This window comes from Brachionichthys hirsutus, chromosome 2 (assembly GCF_040956055.1).
Source record: "Brachionichthys hirsutus isolate HB-005 chromosome 2, CSIRO-AGI_Bhir_v1, whole genome shotgun sequence".
Classification (NCBI taxonomy): Eukaryota; Metazoa; Chordata; class Actinopteri; order Lophiiformes; family Brachionichthyidae; genus Brachionichthys; species Brachionichthys hirsutus.
In genome coordinates this window covers 4,925,951-4,948,660 of record NC_090898.1, presented here as the reverse complement: position 1 = coordinate 4,948,660, position 22,710 = coordinate 4,925,951, and the positions used below count along the sequence as shown (strand labels likewise).

Genomic DNA, 22,710 nt, shown 5'->3' with positions numbered 1-22,710 from the left:
GTCTGTGAAAGAAAGAAAAAAACATCAATGAATTGCAAAGAAGAGTGAAAAGAGGACAGATGGTAAAGAGAGGAAAGTAAGGAATGAAAGATATTTGAATGTATGGGGAAATAAATGATGGACCCATGAAAGAATGAATGTAAAAAGAAGGGAAGAAGACAGAGTGGAGAGGAAGAAAAGGCAGGTTTTAAATGGGAATACTAGAGCAGAGCAGACAAAAAGAGGCCATGGTGCCAGAGTGGAGAAAGATAAAGGGATAAAAAAAAGACAGATAGGAACTAAGAAAATGAATAGGAAACAAAATGACATGCAGTTGAAAGAGTGGAGAGAAGGTGGACGAAGGAATGTCAGATTGTTGGATAAACGGAAGAGCGAGGCTGACCTGGAGGATGAAAGTCCCTTTGAGGAACGAAGGTTGAGGGATGAAGTCTCAACAATGCGGCTTTGACCGTCTGTCAGGAAGCTTGCAAAGCCTTCCACTTACAGGAGTTGTGGGAGATGTGTGCGTCTCGCATGATTGAAGGCTCATGTGTCTTTTCTCTCTGTGAAAGTGAGTCACTTTCTGCGTGTCTGAACATTTTGTGTTTAGCATTCCGGTGAAACAAGTGTGTAACACTGCAGAGACTGCGAGAAGAGGGCGAACCGATTAGATAACCAAGGCCAAATCCAGACTGTGAATCCCAATTCTTCTGTCCAGACTTCAAAGCAGTTTTATACAATGGGGAACACGTCTAAAGTTTTCATCAATTGGCCCAATGTGCAGTAAAGCTACCTGCGTCATACAAATATCATCTCATGAGTGCAATAATGACCGAAACAATTTTCCTTCAGACTTAGTAATGAAATGGAGCAAAAAGGCGTTTTTATATTTCAACTTTTTGGAGTTTGAGCTGAAGCTGGGGAGATGCTCGGTTTAATCTGTTCACAGATGAGTTAACCGCAGCGGTTTTCATTACTTTAAAATGTAACAGTTCATTTCTTACAATTGTTGGTGTTATTTTACTTTTAACTGCTATCATCAGATCATGATTGGATGTAAAAGGGGGGGGGGAAGAAAATCCCTTTCTAGCTCCCTCACAATCTCATTATCATCATGGAAAGGTTTTTTTTCTTCAATTCTTCTTCAATTCAATCATCGCAAAAGTTATGGACTAAGTATAGGACTGGTTGGAAATGGCTTTGGAAGCCACAGACGCAGACCTGGATGAGAATAGTAAGAGAGATGAAGGTAAAACCTATCTGGATAAAGGAATGCATCAAGATAATCAGATCCGATTTTGAATGAAAACCAAACAGAAAATTGTAATTACGTTTTTGACACCTAGAGGTGGAGCAACACTTGCAGGACAAACAAGATGACTGTCAAAGGAAGGTGAGCCAACTGTAATCACCGAGCAAGTCGGCTCACACAGAAGAGCAATTCATCATTAATCAAATCACGCCTCAAAAGGCTCAAAGCTCTGGAGGAAAAGATCAGGAATAACCACAAATGAAACTCTCAGTCCTTCTGAAGATACATGTTCCATATTCATTCAACTGCATGACATCGTATTATACATATAGTGGACTTTATCATAAAGGAGAGCTATGAGGACTAAATAAATCACAGGAAGAACATACCCTCCCTGAATGATTCATATCAACTTACGTATATATTTACGGAATTCTCATTCATTCATCTTCTTGAAGACGAGACAATCGTGTGTGTTTGAAAGAGAGCAATAGCAATGTGATGTAATAGGTGTGAATAGGCCAGCCAAAACCAATCCCAGTGTCCTGATGTTGTTTTAACTTGAGTGGGATGAACCAGTACAGTGAACGTTCACCAAGGGGGGTTCAAGTCCTTCAACTTATTTATCTAAACTTTTTACACTCTGTCACACCCTGACATTAAATGCACCTAGCAGCTCCCCACCCTGCTGTCCTCCTTTGCTCTGGGACTGATCTGCTCCATTGTTATTCTGTCTTTATTGTTCTGTTCATATCTTTACTGGTCTTCTCTCTCTCCGGATGATTGCCACTCAGATTCAACTAAATGCCCCTGGGGCATTTAGTTGAATTGAGCATCTGAAATAGGTATAATACATATTTGTTTATAACAATAATAACTTAACTGCATAGTCAATGTTAAAATTTGCATGTGATGTCACATGACTATTTTTCATTTATTTATTCAACAATTTCATCTAAAGAGGTATTTTTAGGTTGGTAACATCTAGACCACCTTGTAGAATTCAGTCAAAAAAAGAGCCTGGTTAATGTTGGTCAGGGCGATTGTTAAATGTTCCTAAATTTAAACAACTTATTGGGGTGTCCTAGTTCCACATGTGGGCACCATAACAAATACTTCAAGCCTCACCCCATCATTTAATCTTGTATTGCCTGTTTTCATGTTTCTGCTGTGAACTATCAAAAACTGGCAAACTCTGAGACGGCATCATTTTGCAACCAGTCGACAACCATGCCAGCATCTGTGTGAGGTTGATCACGGGCCGCGTGACCCTGAGCCAAATACTCATCGGGCTACACGATCAAGGCTGAAACATTTAGATGTTAATCTGGTGTAACGTTTATTAATGTTCACCAACAAAGAAGAATAGTCATGTCTGGATCAAGTTATCTGATACCTGCTCAGACATTTCACTGAAACCACAAATGGAAATCTCACGATTGTCCTAGAAGAGTTATTAGGATTCATTGTCTGGAACCGCATTGCTGGGGGCAAAGTTACAACCACTGTATCTATCCAGGTAATGTTCTGGAGCCATGGGAGCAAACGAATACCACAAGTATTAGTATAGAATATTGGCATTGAACACTACGAGAGATTCCACTGTTAGCTTATCAACAAAATAAAATTATATTACAGATACCAGTCACAGGCAAATGTCCAAGCCATACAAGCTGTTTAAAAAAAAAAAACGTGTGTTTTAATATGTCTTACTAAAACAACAATATCTAAAGCCAATAGAACTGTAGCAAAAGAACATGAGCATTGCATCTTTATCCGATGTGCATGAACATGACACCTTTTTATACTTTCCAAAGAAAATGTAGCGTCTCCTTGTAACACAGTGAAAACTCTGTTCACTAAAAAAAAAAAGCCAACCCGGCTTCCTTCCTTCAGTCACCGCCTGACAAGTTCCTGCTGGGATGAAGGTGAAAGGAAAGATGCCTTGCCAGTATTTTACAGTAGGACTTGTCTCAACGTGAAGAAGCCCCGCCCTTGACCACCCGTTCTCCATGCGATGGATAAACATCTTCATCTATGTTGTGTGTGTTTTTTTCCCACTGGAGACATTAAAGAATTACCAGAGGCTATATATTACAGCTGTCCTGTGAAGCTAAACCCTTCATGCATAGAGCAGAGAGCACACGAAGGAGGCAAAAACAGAAAGGGCTAGGCCGGGTGAACACTCGCACACACACGCAGAGTTCTTCTTGTCTTCTCATGTCAATTCTGTGTTGACCATTTGGCACTTTGGCAATAGAAACAATAGAAAGTGACAGAGCGGCAGGCTAGAGGTGATGGGAAAACTTTTAGGTGCAGGATACGTGACATTATACGTCAAGTTCTCAGAGGTGCTCACTCTCTCCTGAAGCAATCAATTAGTTCCACTGTGGCTACTGACGAGAAGAGCAAAGCACAAGGGATTCCACTGTGGCCCGGATGCGGCTGTCAGACAAGAGCTCACAAACACAAACACTCACAGATATCACAGTTAACTGACAGTAAGCAATCGTACTATAATGCCGTGTTATTTTTGTTCTTCCCTTTAGCATGCAAAAGTCTCCAGAATTAATTGCAGATCTTTACTCGGCTGCAGTCCAAGATAAGTGAAGATAAGTGAGTCCAGTTGAATTACATTGGCTTGTAAACTTGCAAAGACGAATATCACTCGTCTCACATCTGTTTGTGCCATCACGCAAAGAAGCCAAAAGAGAATGAGGTGATGAGGGAGTGAGGGATGGAGGAAAAAAGTGAGAGAAGGTAGATAAATAGCGCTGGTCTTCGGAGAGAGATACACTTTATGGGTAAAACTGATGAAGTGAAAGAGTAAGGATGGAGAAGTAGCGCAGAGGGAGGATGACAGATTTCTGAGACAAATGGGAGGACATAAAAAAAAGGAAATTAGCAGGGATGAGGAGAGGCATGGGGGGGGGGGGGGGGGGGTGATGCTTGGGTGAAGAGAAGCAGTTTCTCATGGATTCCGACGAGAGGTGTGTAGTACGGGTCAGTAGTGTAACACGAGAGGATTGAACAATGTATGGAAAAAAAGAAAGTTGATAAAAGAGAAAGATGGATAGAGAGAAAAACAACTTGCATTCAGGGAAAGTTGGAGATAAGGAGAGAAAGAGAGGAAGGAGCAATGGTGAAGTGAGGGAAGAATGGGACATAGAGGAGGGAGAGGGCTGATGAGAATTGAGCGTGATGAGGTAACACCATCAGCCGTGTTTTGGTTGGCCCAGCTGGGAAGATTGAGTAACAAGAACTGTGATAGGCATCTAAAAGGAGATGCTTTGAACATGGAGGTGGCGTCCATGGGTGTGACTGTGTGTGTGTGTGAGAGAGAGAGATGTTGTGCGTTCCACCTCTTTGAAGCTCTTTTCATTTGTCACGGCTTCATCACACAATCAAGCGGCTGAGAAACGTGAGCTGTGCCGTGGAGACGACGTCGTCAGAGAGCAGCAGAAACCGACTGGGAAGAAATCCCAGGATTTCTCCAGCCTGAGGCATCTCTGCCAGGACACCTCCGTCTATCTCTACAATGAAAACACAGATGTGCGGTGGTTTAATAACTGAGTTTGTGTTTATTTGTATTTTTAACATAGCATCAATTATTTGTTTCTAAATGTCATGTTTATCACAGTGGGATCCTGCAAACTGCTCTATTCCTTATTAGCATTCTCACCAATCTGGCAACAAATGTTTACATATTTTAACAATTCATCAATGACTAGTTTTAAATGCATTTTTTGCAAGTTAAACCAAAGCCATGGAACAACAAGTGTAAACGATGACAAATTATAGTACGTGGTGTCCATCAATTATATCTTTATGGACTTTTTGCAATAATTTTCAATCCTCTATTTTGGAAGAGCTCAGAACAATATGAACAGAAAGAAAAGGGATGGGTTTCCTTTCCCATCCGGGCTGTTTTTATCCTATTTTACATACAGTGTATAAAATATATTTGAGGGGGGAAAAAATCAGTTTAGGATCAATAACACAGCTATGACACACATCACTGAAACCACGTGAGGAAGCTGAGGCAATAAGAAACCTGGGGAGGAAGAGGAGTAGGATTTTTTTTGGATCTTGCAGCATTCCAGAAATACATGACACACTAACAATATACAGCGAAGAGCTAATGATACCCCGGTGGTGTAATGGGTCTACTGGGTCTTTATTTATGCTTGAGTGTGTGTTTGTGTGTCATGAAAATAACATGTCAAAGAGTCAGTATTTAGAGAGTGAGAGAGACGCTGAGCGGCATGCATTGTGTAGCACAGGGGGGTCTAATAGGGTTCAGATGCCCCCCTCACTGAGCTAACAGTAACAACACTGATGCTGCTGCTGCTCTGTGTGCGTGTGTGTGTGTGGGCTGGTTGACACAGCTGGTGCAGTGCCTTTGCCCAATTTGTACGTTAGAGATGACAACATGTGATGTGAAGTGAACTCTTTTCATGCTCTCTTTTCTCTTCTCCCACATGAACTCACCATCCCTCTGCTTTCCAGACCTGTCAGCACGAGTCGCATCTTTAACCACTTTGCACTGCTTCTCTTCACCAAATGTAAATACAAAATGCTTTCATGCAAGTGTTGCTCTCTCCACCGCGCCACACCGGCTCAGACCAAATAATCTAAGCTCTCAGATCAAAGAGAAAATGTGACACAAGTTGTCCTTTCACCAGCAGAAGTGACTGATTGCACGGAACATATATCTGACTCCCAGATTAGACTGACACCAGGGGATCCTGACTAAGTGGAACATTAACAAGGTAAACAATCCCAGAGTAAATTATAGCTTGGATATCTTTGAAGTGGTAAAGACTCTGCGATACGTGAGCCGAGGCTTGATGCATATAGTGAAACCAGATGCTCTCTAGCATGTCACTTTGGTTGTGCATGGCTGCTGTTCATCACTATTGCACTGGCATGCCGCCCTCGGGGAGCAAATACACATTGGGCACAGATGTAGAAGAATCCCTATGGATGTGAGGAAGCATTTAGATGTCATGGCTTTGTGGCTGCAACGATGAATAAATAGAGATAAAAGACAATCACAATCGAAGGACTTTCAATGGAAACAAGACCGCAAGGGCTTTTTTGAAATGCTCCTCTTAGACAGGATGTTTGACTGTATTTGTACTGTAATACATGCTACTGTGTGACTGTACTTGTACTCTAACATTCTATCTAATAAATATATTCATCATCATCATCGTCATGTAGAAGCAAATGGGTGTGAGGCAGAGAGATGAGTGGGCACCAATGAGAATGATGACATTTTTAAACAACTTCAAGAGGAGGACACATGCCAGAGAGGAAGCTGGATAGACAGCAACAGTCCTGATGGAGAATAATGAGAGGTGGAAGAAAGGATGGAGGAAAAGTGAAGATGGAGAGACGGTGGCGTGGTTTCCACTGAGAGGCGATGAGCTGCTGGAGTGATAACAAGCCACAGATGGAAGCCGTTCGCTCACCTTTACCCTCTGAGCGTGTGTGTGTATGTGTGTGTGGGTGGGTTGAGGTTATTGTGGATTTCTGTTTACGAGATGGCAAATAGAAAGAAGACAGACAGCAACGGTGAATCTTCTTCCTTGCTTGAGCCTGATGAATCTGGCTGCTGCTGAATGTGTGAAATAATGAAAAACTTTGCCGTTCTTTTTTTTATTTAGCAACACCCCCCCCCCCACACACACACACACACATACACACACCCCAAAAAAACACAGCATTGTTCCTGGTCTGTGCAATGTCACTTTTATATTTACAAAGTTTGACAAGTGTTTCCTAGAAATCTGATAACATCTATTTTCCTGCCATCTTTCCTGTCAAGATACGGAGGTGTATCCGCTAACGCTCCCAGCACATGCTACAAGTCACTCTTCATCACTCACTCTTCAGCCGGAGGTCACGTCAGTGGCTCAGGGCTGCGTGGAAAAGTCTGAACCTCCGGAGACAGTTTGACAGTGCGTGATGAGCTGTTGGGATAAAACACACACCTGAAGATGAGCCTTCTGTTTCTCTTCTTCCATCAGCGCATGCTCATGTGAAATGCGCTGAACTTTACTTGTTAGCATGCACTTTTGGACCTTTATGGATCTTCCATCAAAAGTGCAAAAGCTAGAATGATGAATACAGTAAATCCTTCGCACATGGCTTTCTCTTTTTTCTTTTTCTGCTCATTATTTTCCAGCAATTGCTTAAAGTCGCAGTCCTCCCGATTCTCCCCATCATTTTTGTTTATCTCTCCCTGCAGGACACCCACAGTCTGCCTCTGCTTGTGTCTCATTTATGCCGTCTTGCCAGAAGCATCTAAAGTTTTACTTGCACTTGTTCCCATAAAACTATTTTCTTATTTGGTGTCTTCGGTGGAACACATTTACTAGGTTTAAATAATAGTTGGCCTCGGTGCAGGAGAATGTTTTGGCAGAGTTTTTCCTGCTTTTAATTTGGCTGCTGCAAACACCCAATTAGGAAGTAAGTGTGGCATAAAGTGCTAAACTGTTGAACGTGTTCTACTTTCACTGTGAAAGTTTCTTCCACAGTGGTAATGAGGGTAATCTAAGGTGAGGCTCACTCTCTCTCTCTCTCTGTGTGTGTGTTCAGGTTTGTGAGTGTGTTGACTGAGCAAAGAAGACATCGTGGAATAGCGATGTGTCAGACGAGTGATGAGAAGTAGACGGCGAGATAATTCAGCCGAAAGATTTTTGCATTCCAAAGATGTCTTCTCGCATAGAGATGAGCAGAGCATCTATTAGCTCGTGTGTGTGAGACACCACCAGCCACACACACACACACCTGGGGTTCGAAGCATGAGTGTTCTATGAGTGTGCCTTGCATTTCAGAATCTCAGTAGTAGTGGTTTCAGTTTGTTTAGCGCCGCTGAATATAAACTCAGTAAAAATATTGCATGTTTTTACGACATTCTATCATCACATTATTCAGCCTGCAGCAGTTTTACATTTCCTCTCTGGCGGGCACTGCCAGTCTTTCCTGGCAAAATCATTCAACATGCAGAAGTAAAATGTCAAAGAGCAGGTACTGAAACCAAGTGGATTCCCACAAGGGATTTGAACAGAAACGAAACGGCAGAATAAAAGTAAAATAGAGCACTCATAAGGATAATTAGGGGTTTATTTTGATGTCAGTTAAACTGCCAATATCAGGCGTTTGGTGTGTTGTTTTTTATTGTGTACCGCGGTGTGATGAAATCACAGTATCAGCTTTAATATGTTACTGCATACACAGGAAATAGGGAACATAGTAATCGTAGATATACAATAGACGGATGATGCAGGTTGTGAATGCAGGGACGGCTTTATGCAAACTAATTTTGACCCAAGACAGTAAATAAATTCATTATGAACACATTTCAGAAATGAACGAGTTCATACTAATGACAGCAAATGAGCATCTCTGAATAGTCAGGATCAAAGCTGTGAAAGCATGAGAAACATTCTCCCTTCATCCTCTTGATAAAAATCCGACTAACAACTTTTTCCATTGTTTGCTCATTTTGTGTGTGGAGAAGAAAAAACACTTCACAACAAGCAAAAGTCCCAACTTCACATCCTGTTATGTGATGTTTTTGCAATGTTTATTATAAAACAGGCCAAAGCTATCGATGCATCCTGTGAGAAGAGAAATGACTCTTCATCCGCCCTATTGTGACTCTTTACCCCGTCATAAAGGGGGCATGGCTAAAGAGTCAGCTTGTTTGTCCATCAGTGATCATTTCTGCACATCAGAAACGGCAACTACCAGCTTCACCAGACCTTACACAAATTATTCATTCATTCATGTTCCTTTTAACCGTTACCGTGTCGCGGCTGGTGCTGGAGCCTATCCCAGCGGTACACCCTGGACAAGTCGCCAGATCGCTGGGCCGCACACAGACAGACAGCCATTGACACACACACACTTATGGACAATTTAGTGCAACCAAGACACCTAATTTGCATGTTTTTTTGTGGTGGGAGGAAGCCGGAGAACCCAGAGAACCCACGCAGACACGGGGAGAACATGCAAACTCCTCACAGAAAGGCCCCAAATCAGATTCAAACCCGTGACCTTCTTGGTGTGAGGCAACAGCGCTTACCACTGCGCCACCAGGCTGCCCCTATGTTGAATGTGGACTGAAAAAGAATTATAGTTAGTTAATGATGTAAAGTTTTACATTAAACGGAAACAGTTACAGCGCACACATTTTAGCAGTAGGCAGGGAAATATAACACCCTCTGATGAATCTTCAACTCATCAATGTAAATTTGAACCTTCCTTGTCTCTTTGCAGACCTGCTTTCCACCAACCGGTCGTCCGTCTTCAGCGGTCATCATGGCCAGCTCTCTCTTACCGCCATCTTCCTGGATGAGTACCGTGACCGTCTGTTCCTGGGTGGGAAGGATGTCATGTACTCTCTCCTGCTGGGGCCTTCGAGCAGCGAGTCCAAAGAGGCGAGTATTTTGAAGATTTTTGTTAAAAGGCGAAGATTTTACTGGAGTGTGATCGGCTCCAATGATGGATGTTTTGCAAATGGTTTGTTGCAGTTCAGTCCACATTCATCTTTCCATTTTGATTTAAGTTGCAGTGACTCTGAGGGGTTTCACTCCACAGGGGATGATCTATGGCTCAAAGAGATACGGGAAGCAAGACGTTTTTTATAGAAATTCCCTTTTGCAGAACATCTGCTGAAGCACTTTCTGTCATAAATCACCAATAAACATTGAATCTAACCTGAGCAGTCTTTATTTTTCTAATACTACCTTTCTAAAACAGTCCCAGAAAACAATGAAAGCAATATTCAAATAAAATGTTAAGGCAATAACAATTACAGTTAATAAAAAAGTTTGAAATACTGTATATATATATATATATATATATATATATATTGCACACCTGTTTTCTTACATACATTTGTGATTCGTCATCTGCTGGTTCTCATGTAAGAATCTAAATGTCATGTCCTGCTTTCTTTTTGCCAAAGCATTTCACCAAGCTCTCACCCTTCACAGTGCAGGAACACCTGTGGAGCTTGTCATAAATCAGCCCCAGATTTTCCATATGTGCATAAATTGTCACTAAGGCCTATTAAATGCATTTGTTCTGCTGGGACATGAGGGATAAATTATGACCCAGAAGTCTGATCTGTTAACTGTGTCTCCAGTTCCACTATCATAGCATGCAAAAACAGAGACAGGGGACGGCCTGCCATCACGATATCATCGATGTTGTAGATTAAAAATACGACTTCAGTGTTTCAAAACAAATTCGAGTTTAAGGCAAGAGGAGCAGCTGTCAAGAAGATAAGTGGGTGACTTTTCTACACCCAGACAACCAGATGTGGCTGACCCCATCCAGCATTAAATTACTCTACATCATTCCCTCAGCCTCCGCTCACTGCTCTCCATCTCAGCTGGCATTGAAATTTGCACAAACTCGAGTTCACTGCTAAGTTTGAAACTTCCCAAAAACACACAAAGGCACTAAAAATAAGTGAAAATAATATTTTTTCCCCATCATATATCTTTTAATTTTCTGTAGGCACTTGATGCATAAAAACACACTGACATACCTGCTGTATGGGTGGCCATGTATCCAGCTCAGTTAAACAACTGGAGAGTAAAAAAAAAAATAAGCTAAAATATCCTGGATTTGAATTTTTGCCTTCTTATACTGTTGATCCTTTGGAGCATGTGCGGTAATGATCAGAGCCACATTTTGAGAACAGCACAACTCACCAAAATACATGAAAGCTTTGGCTCACATAAATACAACTATAAAATAGTATATTTTAACAACATGAAATCCTCTTTAAAAGCACAAATTACCCATAGTTTTACCCACGTTTCTCTTTCCCACAAGGATTAAAATATATATATATATATATATATATATATATTTCTGAACTGTGAAGCTATGATTAACATCCAGCTGAGCTCATCTGCCTTTTGGAAATGCAATAATTTGGTTTGTAATGTTAGATGTTTAACTTTTCCTTGATTGAGGGTCGGTTTACATTGGAAGTTTGAGTACACAGATTTCACATTCAAAATGATCTTCCAAACCAATGGAACAATCTATAACAAGAACACATTGTTTTCCAGCTCAGACTCCAACAGAGTTCACGGCATCGCTATGACATCAAACTGTGCTTTGTCACCTTTTCCACTGGAACTCTGACCAACAGGGTAGGAAAATTGAAGAATGAAGTGAGTGTGTTCTAGACACATGGCTTTGGTCAGTCAGATGGCGTTGAGTCAATGAACCCAGTATGTTTCTGCTCAAACTGGATTTAGTTCCTATTAAATGAGACTTGGGAAGCTGTACAATTAATGAAAGCTGCTGTTTAAATTCACAAAAATGTTTGGCGTGATGGAGTCAATGTTCCACTTTCACTATGTAAACAGTTATGACTGCCCCTTATTCGATTTCATTTTCAAGTATGGTTGCCGCCTTTGAGACTTTGCCATGTTAAGCATCTTCAGACAGCTCAGTGATTATGTAAATCCTTCTGTGTAATAAAATGGTAAAACTGAAATGTGCCTATAAGCAGATGCTGGGTTGGATGTTCTCAATAATAAAGATACTTCTTACAACACTTCAGTCCAGATTTTAAATACGGTAACACAGCATCTCTAAAATTATCGCATAGAATGACTCTTCTTTCCATTTTTGCCAGACTTGACTTTGACTTGCTAAGGTGACAAAATAAATGATTATGTGCACAGATTCCTTGCATCAGCATCCAGCATGATACAGTTGTGTCTGTCTCCGCTGTTAAAATGTGATTTTTGTATCGACTTTCAGGATAAAAATATGACAGACATTCAAATCCTTGCAAATGAACATTGAGTTTAGCCATAGTTTAGTGCCTCTCCTCACTATAATCATAATTGTAGATATATATATATATCTAGTGTGGGTTGTGTTCCAGCTGGCACACAAACAAAGAGTAAACGTTATTTGAGGATTGCTGTATGATGATTTGGCTGACCTCCACGAGCTGCTGCCTCTTAGAAGGTCCCGTTTAGTCCAGCAATATCTCATTGCTGACATGTCAAGGAACAGTCAAAGACAGAGAGAGGGGACCAGGATAGCGGAGATTGACCATACTGCAGGCAATGTTGGTAGCTGTAAAATGAATTTGGAAGCAGACAGACTAAGGACATTTCCAGCTAGGTTTTGGGCCGGGACTAATTTCACAGCGTATCAATCAGAGCTGTCAGTGTGCTTTGAGTTAGACTGTGTGCCTCACATGTGTGAGTTTAGCTTCATGCCAAAGAAACTTTTGAAATCTGTTCAAACCCAAGTTCATTAGTTTCAGTCAGAGATGAAGATGAAAATCCTTTCAAGGAGCTCTCACAACCGTGAACCAGATTCTATTTAAAAAAACGCAGCATACTTCAAATCGGATGGTGTGACGGTGAAACTAGAGAACGGACCCCAAAATGCAGAGACATAAACCAGAGGGGATGTTTAAAGGTAGTTTACCAACACAAATAATCACAACGAAACACAATAATCGGCAGGAAACAGAATGAGAAAGGAACAGGTCTAAATGCCTGCTGGAACGATCATCATCTGGCGGGGAGCAGGGGGGGGGGGGGGTCAGGTCTTTAAGGAGTAACTGATGACTGGGAAGGGCTTTCAGGTGTGGCTCGTTGGGATCCTGCTGGTTCGTTTTCAGCATCAACAGAAACACACAATTAGTGAAAATGCAGGTTCATAACAGGCGGAGGTGTTTGTCAAACATGCAATAATGTCCATTTTATGCTGCTAGATTCCACCAATAAAATACAGCTAAACACTGCTTCGATATAAAGTTGTAAAAACAGAGATTATTATCTTTTCTGCTTGGTTTTTTTTGCAAAGCTGGGTCTTCATCCCAATGAACTGTCGCCACAGCATTTTCCTATACTGGTAAAATGTTTCTTAAATGTGCACTGCTGTGATGAAGTTATGATTTAATGAGCAAAGAGTAGAAACAAGTATCCTTTAAACTATAACAAATATTACCAGACTATTTCTGTCTCAATGGCTGCATGAGACAACAGCATCACAAGCGCCATCATCTCAATGCTGGTGACTCAGGCTTTTTCGCATCAGCAATATAAGGAGGAGTTGAAAACAAATCTGCTGCAATTTTATTATTTATTTTTTCAAGGATGAATCTGTGGACTTCACGTCTTGTATCGATATAGAAAGAACTGTAAGAAGTTTAAGAGATTAAGGAAGAAAAATGATTATTCCTTCCAGACGTCCTTTGTCAGGATCCACTAAATATCCTCGATAAGGATAATGTTTTTGCTATGTTAAAATTGTGTTGATGCACACATAATTAATTTTCAGTGCACGCTCTATGTCTACACAGTTCTACAAAAGTCTAGAGGATTTTTATTTCAGTAATCAGGGAAATTCTTTGAATAGAAAATTGCAAAATAAAGGAAGAAACCCCTTTATCTGTATCATAACTTAACCGCTGAATTCATTCCTCGCCCCCTCCACAAGGTTCTATGAAAGACATTTTGCATAAGCCTGCTGAACTAACATATTTTCCATGTGTACAGATTTACATCAACATCCACCCCCCACCCCAAAAAAAGAAATTGTTTGCTGAAAACCCACAATGCTGATGATTTATTGTAAATGTCCTCTGGAGCTGCGAGCAACACAAAATAAATTCATCCCACTTCACTTGTGGGATGTAAAAAATCTCAGACGAACTATCCAAACAGTTGATATAAAATGTAAATGATCCTTTTGGCCAGATGCTGCTGGATTTCGGAAACCTTTTATCTTTGTGTGTGTAATGTGAGATACGTGGTATGATAAATGTCTCTGTCATGTTTCAAACAAAGGTTTCATTCCAAAAGCCTTTGTTTGTTTAACATTTAGAAGATCTGCTCTCTTCAATTTGAATCTAATTGATAGCAAGTTAAATGAAAAAGAAAAAAAAAAGATAACAAGGTAAATGTGCATGGGAAATAATTGCATTTTAAGCACACATTGAATCATTACAATGTTGTCATTGTATTACCAGAGTTACACAGAGCCAGTGTGTGTTCGACAAAGAAACTACGTTTTATAATAAAACTAAAGTAGACGGTTTGAATTTCTCCAAACTTATGAGGTCATTAATCACAATACTTCTTTTTCTGCTTTCTGTTCCTCTGCGTTTCTGTCTTTATTATCCTCCACAGATCTACTGGCCCCCTTTACCTGGCACTAGAGAGGACTGCATTCAAACAGGAAAGGAGCCACAGGTAAATGATTGATAGGTAACTCTGAGCTGTTTTACAGGTACATTTAAATACAGTATTGGTTTTGGTAGCCGGTGATGTTTCTCGTCACGGAACAGCTAGATCCTTTTCAGTCGTTCATACCAAGCTGCAAGTTTTAGCCTTCATTTATGGCAGTTTAAATCACTTCATGTCCACTTCCATAGCTCCGTTTACTCGGTTTACATTCTACATAGATCCAGTCTGTTCTATGTCACCTGTGCTCTAATTGTCCACAAGTTTCCATTTCCCAGACATCACCTGAACTAGACGCCAGTTTAAGCTGCACAAATACTTGAGGCCAGATGTGAGGCAGATTTCAGGTTTCCAAAAATGTATTCTTCTGTTCTGTGAGCGCTCGACATGGCCCTGCTGTCCTACAATCCCTGCCTTGCCAAGTTAGTGTATGGTGCTCTTGTACTCACGTCTACCTCCACTGAGCTGTTCCTCTGTCTCGTGTACAATTTTCCCAGCTCTCATTTATTGAATGATATATGTACTTAAACTTACATGGTAACAGTAACAGTAGTCCACAAATGACAGATGTTGTGATTGGAATGTGTCCTTAAAACAGTATGATAACAAATCAATAGTATACTGTACTGCGAAGGTATATAGAGCCATGTTGCATTGTAGAAAGAAAGGAGAACCGTTTGCGGTTGTCAGCGGCGATACTTGCTGGTTCTCTTAAAGATGAATTGGAGACAGGACGTCATCTTTTTCTGAACTCTCAGAATACAGGCAGAGGAGATCGGGAGGAAATGTAAGAGTGGGGGAGTAGAGAAGAGGCTAAACACCAAAGGAGGATATGTGCTCTTTTAAATTATGACAATATTTACAATGATAGAAAAGAGGAGTAGGATATCATGAATCAGCCACTTCAAGTAAATGTCAAGAAAAAATCCAAAGCATTAAGCTTCAGCTTTGAAAATGGTGTAATGACGAGAAACACTGATCAAGAATGTGTCAGCACCTTGAGTCCCATCCTCCTCCACAAGCTCGCTCGGCTTCATGTTTGTTAGTAGAGAGCTCAAAGAAGCAACTTCACAGAGAATAAAGGAGAAAGAAACCGATCGGAGGAAAAGAGAAAGCTTGCAAGGATTGCACAAGTGTTGCAAAAAAGAAGGAAAGGTCTGACAAAGTGAAGACGTTGGGGAAGAAGGAGAGTGTGTTTAGGCCTAAAGCATCACTAACGGTCCGTCCAACACTGTGGCTCGGATAAAATGTTAAACCTGCCACTGAACTGGTTGCTGCGGAGCAACCAGACTGGTACTAAGTAGACGGAGCAACCAGACTGGTTGCTCCGCAGCAAATTTTGGCATGGCAATAAATATTATACCTGCTACAGCTCAGCACGTTAGGAAAGGTAGCATGATATTAACGCTGTCAAGATGACAGAATAAATTATCAATGCAAGGTGATAAACATGATAAATACAAGTGAATAGCAAATAGGAAGGGATGGAGGGAAAAAAGTTAGAATGAAAAGAAGGAATAAAAAAAATGAAGCCTGTTTTCTTTGATCCACTGAGGCATCATTAAAAGAGCTCCCGTGTGGGGAAGCAGCTCTCAGTGGCTTTAGTGATGCTCAGAATACATAAACGTGCACTAATGACTGGTTTAAACACGTACATGGGACACGTGCAATCACCACACACACTCAACCACAAACACACACACACCTATACACACACACACGTACAGAATAGTGCAAGAGAGAGTGAAGACACCTCTGTGACTTTTTTGGTAACAGCAGTGCCCATCTGGAATGGCTTACAAGAATGTGTGTGTGTGTGTGTGTGTGTCAATAAGTATACGCTCTCTGAAGTGGCAGGTGTGTCTGGGGTGTCTTATATCAGTTTTATTAGGTGTTTCCTCTGCTCAGTGCTCACAAGGCTTAAAGGCTCACACTACACTAGGTCTAGGTGTGTGTGTGTGTGTGTGTGTCTGCGTCTACTGCACCATCCATAGGGAAGAAGAAGGTTCTCAATCTGTTATTAAACAGCTCTTAAAACAGGAAGTGTGTAACTATACCTCTACCTTTCATACACTGGAGGAGTCATGAAGCATGTGATTGCACGTTGTTTTATTTTGTTAAGTGTTGGGCACTATATCCATCATAATCAGTCATCTTTTCTTGACCACCAGTCCTCCTGTTGACCATAGGAAGACTGGTCAATTATGAGGTCCTGGTTAAGACAATAGTTAAGGTTTGAATTAAGGTGATGTTTTCCATTAGGCTGGCCCAGATTGCATGAGAGGTATTTTCAGATGGAATATCATAGGAGAGGGAAACCAACCTCAATTTGCAAATTACCCATAGCCTTAACCAGTATTTCAGAAACAGGATTTACAGCAAAAGATCAGGACTGATCTTTGCTGCCTTTGATGTTATGCTATGCTGGTTATGACAAAGTCCCTCAATAGGTCACAATAATGTTTAATCTTCATGATGGATTCTGTCTCTGCGGCTTCCCACTTCAAACATGTTTTACTGAGGGTTTCCTCCCACAATCAAAACCCTGTGGACCTTCACCATCAATAATTACAGTTCTGAAAAATCAATAAGCTGATGTTAGGCACTCCAGGATTTCAGTCAAGCATGCACCGTCTTGTGCTGACTGTTGACACATACTTCTGCTTCATCTACCTGCAAAGAGATATGTCCAAAGTTTGAATGTGTGATAAACCTGGTGGTGCTGATGGTTCTGTTTCATCAGTAGACCTGTGATCACATCCCAAATGTCTTCATCTAGTCTTTGGCATTTTGTGGGTTGTCATTCCTAAGTCATAACATGGTAACAACACGGGTACTACAAAGTCCATCAATGCAGGTTCTGGTAGACGAGTTGACCTCAGTCGTCTCGTTTGGAGCCAGTTCATCCACCTTGCGGGCAACGGGTGTTACTGGAGCTTATCCCAGCATACTACGAGCGAGAGGCAGGGCAAATCCCGAACGTGTCACCAGAACATTGCGGGCTCACACACCTACGTATAATTTAGAGCTATCAATTCACCTGAAGTGTCACAGTCCATGACACAGAGGAAACCAGATGCAGTTTAATTCAACAGGCAAAGTTTGGTAACCGGGTTTTGTTGCGACTTGAGGTGGTGTCAGATGAAGTTTATCATTCATAAATAGTTTTTTCAGTCATGAAGCTCATTTCAAGACACTAACGCACTATAATAAGAAGTGTCAAGACAAGGTGAAAATTGTTAGCATCATTATGTAGCAACAAATGTTTGATAAAGGTTTACTTAGAGACCAAGTGTTTTCCCGTCTTTGCCAAAATGCTGGAATATGTTGGAGAAGATCCCCTGCAGTGAGTTACGTAGATGATACGTTTTGTTTTGTTTAATCATTATGTTAATATTCGATTTGTTACATGATCTGTGCAATTCTTAGATGTTTTGGGAAAATCACATCAAACATTTCGTATCTTGCTGTAACAAAATGTTTTCAGTGCAGTTTGTAAGTCAGTCCCTTTGAAAACTGATTTCAGGTTCAAATATCTTCATGCCTTTGAAATATCTTTATGGTGTTTGTGTGTGTGTGTCCATGAGAAGCCTTTTGTCTTCATATCCTGTTAGTTCTGAACATTGGATGTTTATACTGGAAGCTGCTCTCCATGTTCAAACTTGCGCTCTGCCCCAGTCGGCGATCATAGAATATGTGTTTCTTTGCTCTTAGCTCAATATTTCGCTCTAACAATGCGTTCCATGGACATTCATAATAAACGGTCTTTGACCACATAAATGAATTTGTTGCCAGTATAAATATCACTCTTCTCTTTGGCCGTTCTTTTAAACAAGCTATCTTTACTAGCATTGTTCGAACTGACCTGCTGACAATATTATTAGTCGAGTCTAGAATTAGTTTCAAAATAAGAAAAAGTCAATTTTTCTATATTTTACATTTTGACAAACCATTAAATTAATAAGCAAACCAACAGCAGCCACTCTCATGTCCTCCCTCACTACGTCCATGTATCTTCTCCTGGGTCGTCCTCTAGCCCTGTTCCCTGGCAGTTCCATCCTCAGCATCCTTCTACCGATATAGTCCCTGTCTCTCCTCTGGACATGTCCAAACCATCAAAGTCTGGTCTCTCTGAGCTTGTCTCCAAAACGTCTAACCTTCACTGTCCCTCTCATTGCCTTATTTCTAATCCTATCCAACCTGGTCACTCCCAAGGAGAACCTCAGCATCTTCATGTCCCCCACTTTAGGCTCCGCCTCCTGTTTTTTCCGCAGAGACACTGTCTCTAAGCCGTACATACACAATGTTTATTTAAATGATTGCTGTGATTTAAACATAATTTTAATGATTTCTAGTACAGGCACTACTCATAACTCATGATTAAAAGAGATACTGCCATAAACTCACTGTCTCTGCTTTTAATTTCCTACTGAATATTTTTAGTCAGTATGACTGAAAATGGCCTTAAATGAAATATTTTATTTTCTGATTAACCCAATTGACTGAATCAGAATCAGAATCAGAAGTGGTTTATTGCCATTGTCAGTTCATCCACCAGTATTACAACTATTTTACTGTTTTGGGACACAGTGGAGGAGATTCATACCTTCTACATTTATTGACCTTTCAAGTCTTTAGCCTTTGGCAGAAAAATAACCTCCCGGCCTACAAACTCACCATGCTCCATCACAAATCTATATTGTTATAATCCAAAAGGGCCAGGGAAAGTTGCCAGGTCTTGGCAGTGTTCATGTTTGTTAATAGGAATGACACATTTTTCTCAGAGCAAAATAATAAAAAAATGTGATATTTTATGCTGTAATAACATCTGTAACTCCTGAGATACAACACTTTGTTTTTTTTTGTTTTGTTTTTTTGTTAAACGTTTTAAATCAGTAAATACACAGCTTTCTGTTCCTTGGAAAGAGTATGTGGTATTAGGTGTCCTGTTAAATAATGAATGAGCATTGTGAGCTTTTGTTTCCAAAAGAGCCCTGACCTTGGCTATTAATTGAGTGTTTCCAATCATGTCCAGATGTTAAGTCAACTCCCACAAATCTTCAGAGGCACCAATTTATGAATCAAACACTTAATTTACAGTTTAACAGCAATTCCTTTATTGCCATGAAGTTAGGGCCACATGGCCCAGTAGAACCTCACTTCCTGGGCAGGGCCCAGCAGCTCATTCACTTTATTTGATTTTCCTCTTTTCAACTTTTTATTCCACGCTATGCTCTCCTTGACCACACAGATCTCAAAGACAACTCCCCGAGTAGTCACAAGGAAATGTGGGAGAGACGGATTACGACAGTCCGTGGTCATCTCTCCGAGGCCTCCTTCATCTTTGTGAGGGATAGACATTCTGTTAAATCGAGCCAGAGCTGAACCTCCAAGAGCTGAGCCTGGTTGGCTGGAGATATATTTTGCACTAACACATGTAAAGTAATTATAAGGTAATGATTTGCAGCTAATTTATCTGTGTTGAAAGCATTCTTAATGCAGATCTCTTCACTTTGATTTTAATGCTAGTCTGGTTTTGTTGGGGGGGGGGGGGGGGGGGGGGGCATGATGGGGAAGAGCAGTATGATGTAAACTACATCAGGTCTGCAGCACCTCAAAGCTCAAAGGAAATAATCGACAATATTTAAGTATTGGCTAATACTTTCGGACAGACACGGCCACACACAAATATAAAGTGACAGGTTTACTAGGTTGATTTACTTGGTGATGCAAACATGCACTTGTAAAAACATAGAAAGACTAGTGCACACATGCACATGTTCCAGAGTACAGAGTTCATCACACATGCACTTGGAGGAGAAATACAATCTGAAGCAGCGAACTCGTCTCATATTATATTTGAACATTGACATGTTTCAACAGAGACACGCCAAACATTCATTCTGCACTTATGAGTTTGACCTTGTTATCTTGAAAGAATGACGCCAGCCGACCGCTTCCTCCCGTTACTGTTGTCGGGACAGGAAGAAGGAAGCACTTCTGTCGTACGCTTCCTCTGGAGCTCTGTGCTATAGAAACAACTGAATACGCTCTTCCTAAGTCATAGGCACCCTTTTCTCTTTTATAGTTGTTTTAGTGTATGTTGTTTACAACTAAGAGGTGAAATCAAATACAAAATGAAGTACGAGCGATGCATTTGTTTGTTTCTACCTAGCCATTTACAAATCTTGTGTAAGCTTCATTTTTCCTGAATACAATAGATGTTCTATAGTATTATCTGAAATACACAAATCAAAGTCAAGTTCTCTGTGGGACGCTGAAACCATCCGATTTAATCTAATGAAGCCCACAAACACATGGGATCAATAATCCTTTTGAAGGAATCTATTTGGTTTACTTCAGTTCCCTGAAAATCAAGTTATCTGTTGGCTTATGTCTTTCTGATTTATTAAGGGAGCCTTACCTTGTGTGTCAGTGTGTGCGTGGGTGTGTGTGTGAATAATCCACACATCCTGTACTGGTGCAGAAATATCCGGCAATACTGTAACTTCAAAATCTACAAGCAAAAACATGTTTCCTTTTTGAGGGGAAATGGTAGAGCATGTTTTCTGTGCAGTCAGTTCCTAAATTATGAAGTATTCCTTCACAAAGAAAGATCATTATAAATTAAATCTGACCTTCCTTGGTTTTCAAAATATTTGCTATAATTTGTACATTACAATGAATGTGCTTCAAGGTTTTCACATTATGTTTATGTGTATCTGATCTTCGTAGACGGAGTGTGCCAACTTTGTTCGCCTCCTGCAGCCCTACAACCGCACCCACATCCTGGCCTGTGGTACCGGCGCCTTCCAGCCCATGTGTGCCTTTGTCAATGTGGGCCACAGAGGGGAGGTAAGACAAGGGTCTGGGATGAACTGTGGGGGGGGTATATTGGGATAACCTACATAACCTGCTTACCCAATTCACACAAAGGCTGAACACATGGTATATTGGAGAATTGATGAGTGACTGCATGACAAATACGCTGTCCAATAAAATTAAACAATGGACTGACTCACACAGTCTAAAATGTTTCATGTTAATTTTCTGTTTGGCATGGAAAATTCAACATTACACAGAGACATTTATATAAAAACAGGTATTCTCCAGTGCCACACCACCACTAGCACTGATTACATTTAATTACCACCAGCGAGGAGGTTATGTTTTCACCTGTGTTGGTCTGTCTGTCTTTCTGTCTGTTAGCAAGATAACTCAAAACGTTCTGGATAGATCTCAATGAAATTTTCAGGAAATGTTGGGAATCTTACCAGGAACAGATTATTTCTAAGCAAACTTCTATTCTAGAGTCAGTGCTTCCATCCATATTTGTACTGATTGTAGAGCCTTTTTTGGCACATTGTAGGCTAGCCTGATATATTACAGCTACTTTTTGATCAGTGTAATAGTGTTAAAGACATTTATGAATGATATTTCTTATTGAATATTTTGCTGTGACAGTATTTGATAATTTACATAACTCAAAGCCAGTCTTGCAAGAAATCTTTCTGTGGAATTGGTTCCAAAAAAAGAGTGTACAACTTTTTTACCTAATTTTCCTAATCGTAGTGTTTTAACCCTGATATATCGCTTATGAAGGCTCTTTTAGCAAATGTTCTTATCATAAATATAATAGAGTGTTTGGATTTGTGCATGTCCAGATGTGTGTGAAACAACTTCCCGCTTGTAACAGCTGTCCAAGAACAAACGCACACCACCTCAGCTGTCCTGTGGTTTGTGTGTGTGTGTGTGTGTGTGTGTGTGTGTGTGTGTGTGTGTGTGTGTGTGTCACTTAGACATCTCCTTCCAGCTCATCAGTGTGTCTGTCTGAGGACGACACCGCAGGGAGCCTGTTCATTTATTTTACTCACTGTTAACTGGTGGCGAATACACAACCATGTATTTGTCTAACCTCGCGAGGAGACAGAGGGTGGGTGGGATGACCTTTGACCCTTTAGGTGTTTCATCTCAGTTAGTGGCAAACGCATACTTTTTCTGCTGCTGTCTTCTTTTGGCATCTGTCGCAGATTTGATGTAGAACTTCAAAATGTATCAAGGAATAATATTGAATAAATTAGTGTAATTTTAGATAATCTGTTTTGAAAGGATGAACTAGTGTCTCTTACTGCAAGACAATGGCTATTCTAATACTCTGACCCATTTGTAATCATATTTCTGGAAATGTGTTGAAACTTTTCAGAGAAATTTACAGTACCACCAAGA

General features: G+C 40.6%; 1 protein-coding gene across 1 annotated transcript in view; it reads left to right on the top strand.

Annotated features, from left to right (window-relative positions):
• sema3bl (sema domain, immunoglobulin domain (Ig), short basic domain, secreted, (semaphorin) 3bl) overlaps positions 1-22,710 on the top strand; it is a 47,587-nt gene that overhangs the window by 5,764 nt on the left and 19,113 nt on the right. Inside the window, exons 2-4 of the mRNA XM_068751220.1 lie at positions 9,524-9,684; positions 14,431-14,493; positions 21,220-21,339. Coding sequence (XP_068607321.1) covers positions 9,524-9,684; positions 14,431-14,493; positions 21,220-21,339 — 344 coding nt within the window. The remainder of the gene's footprint in view (positions 1-9,523; positions 9,685-14,430; positions 14,494-21,219; positions 21,340-22,710) is intronic.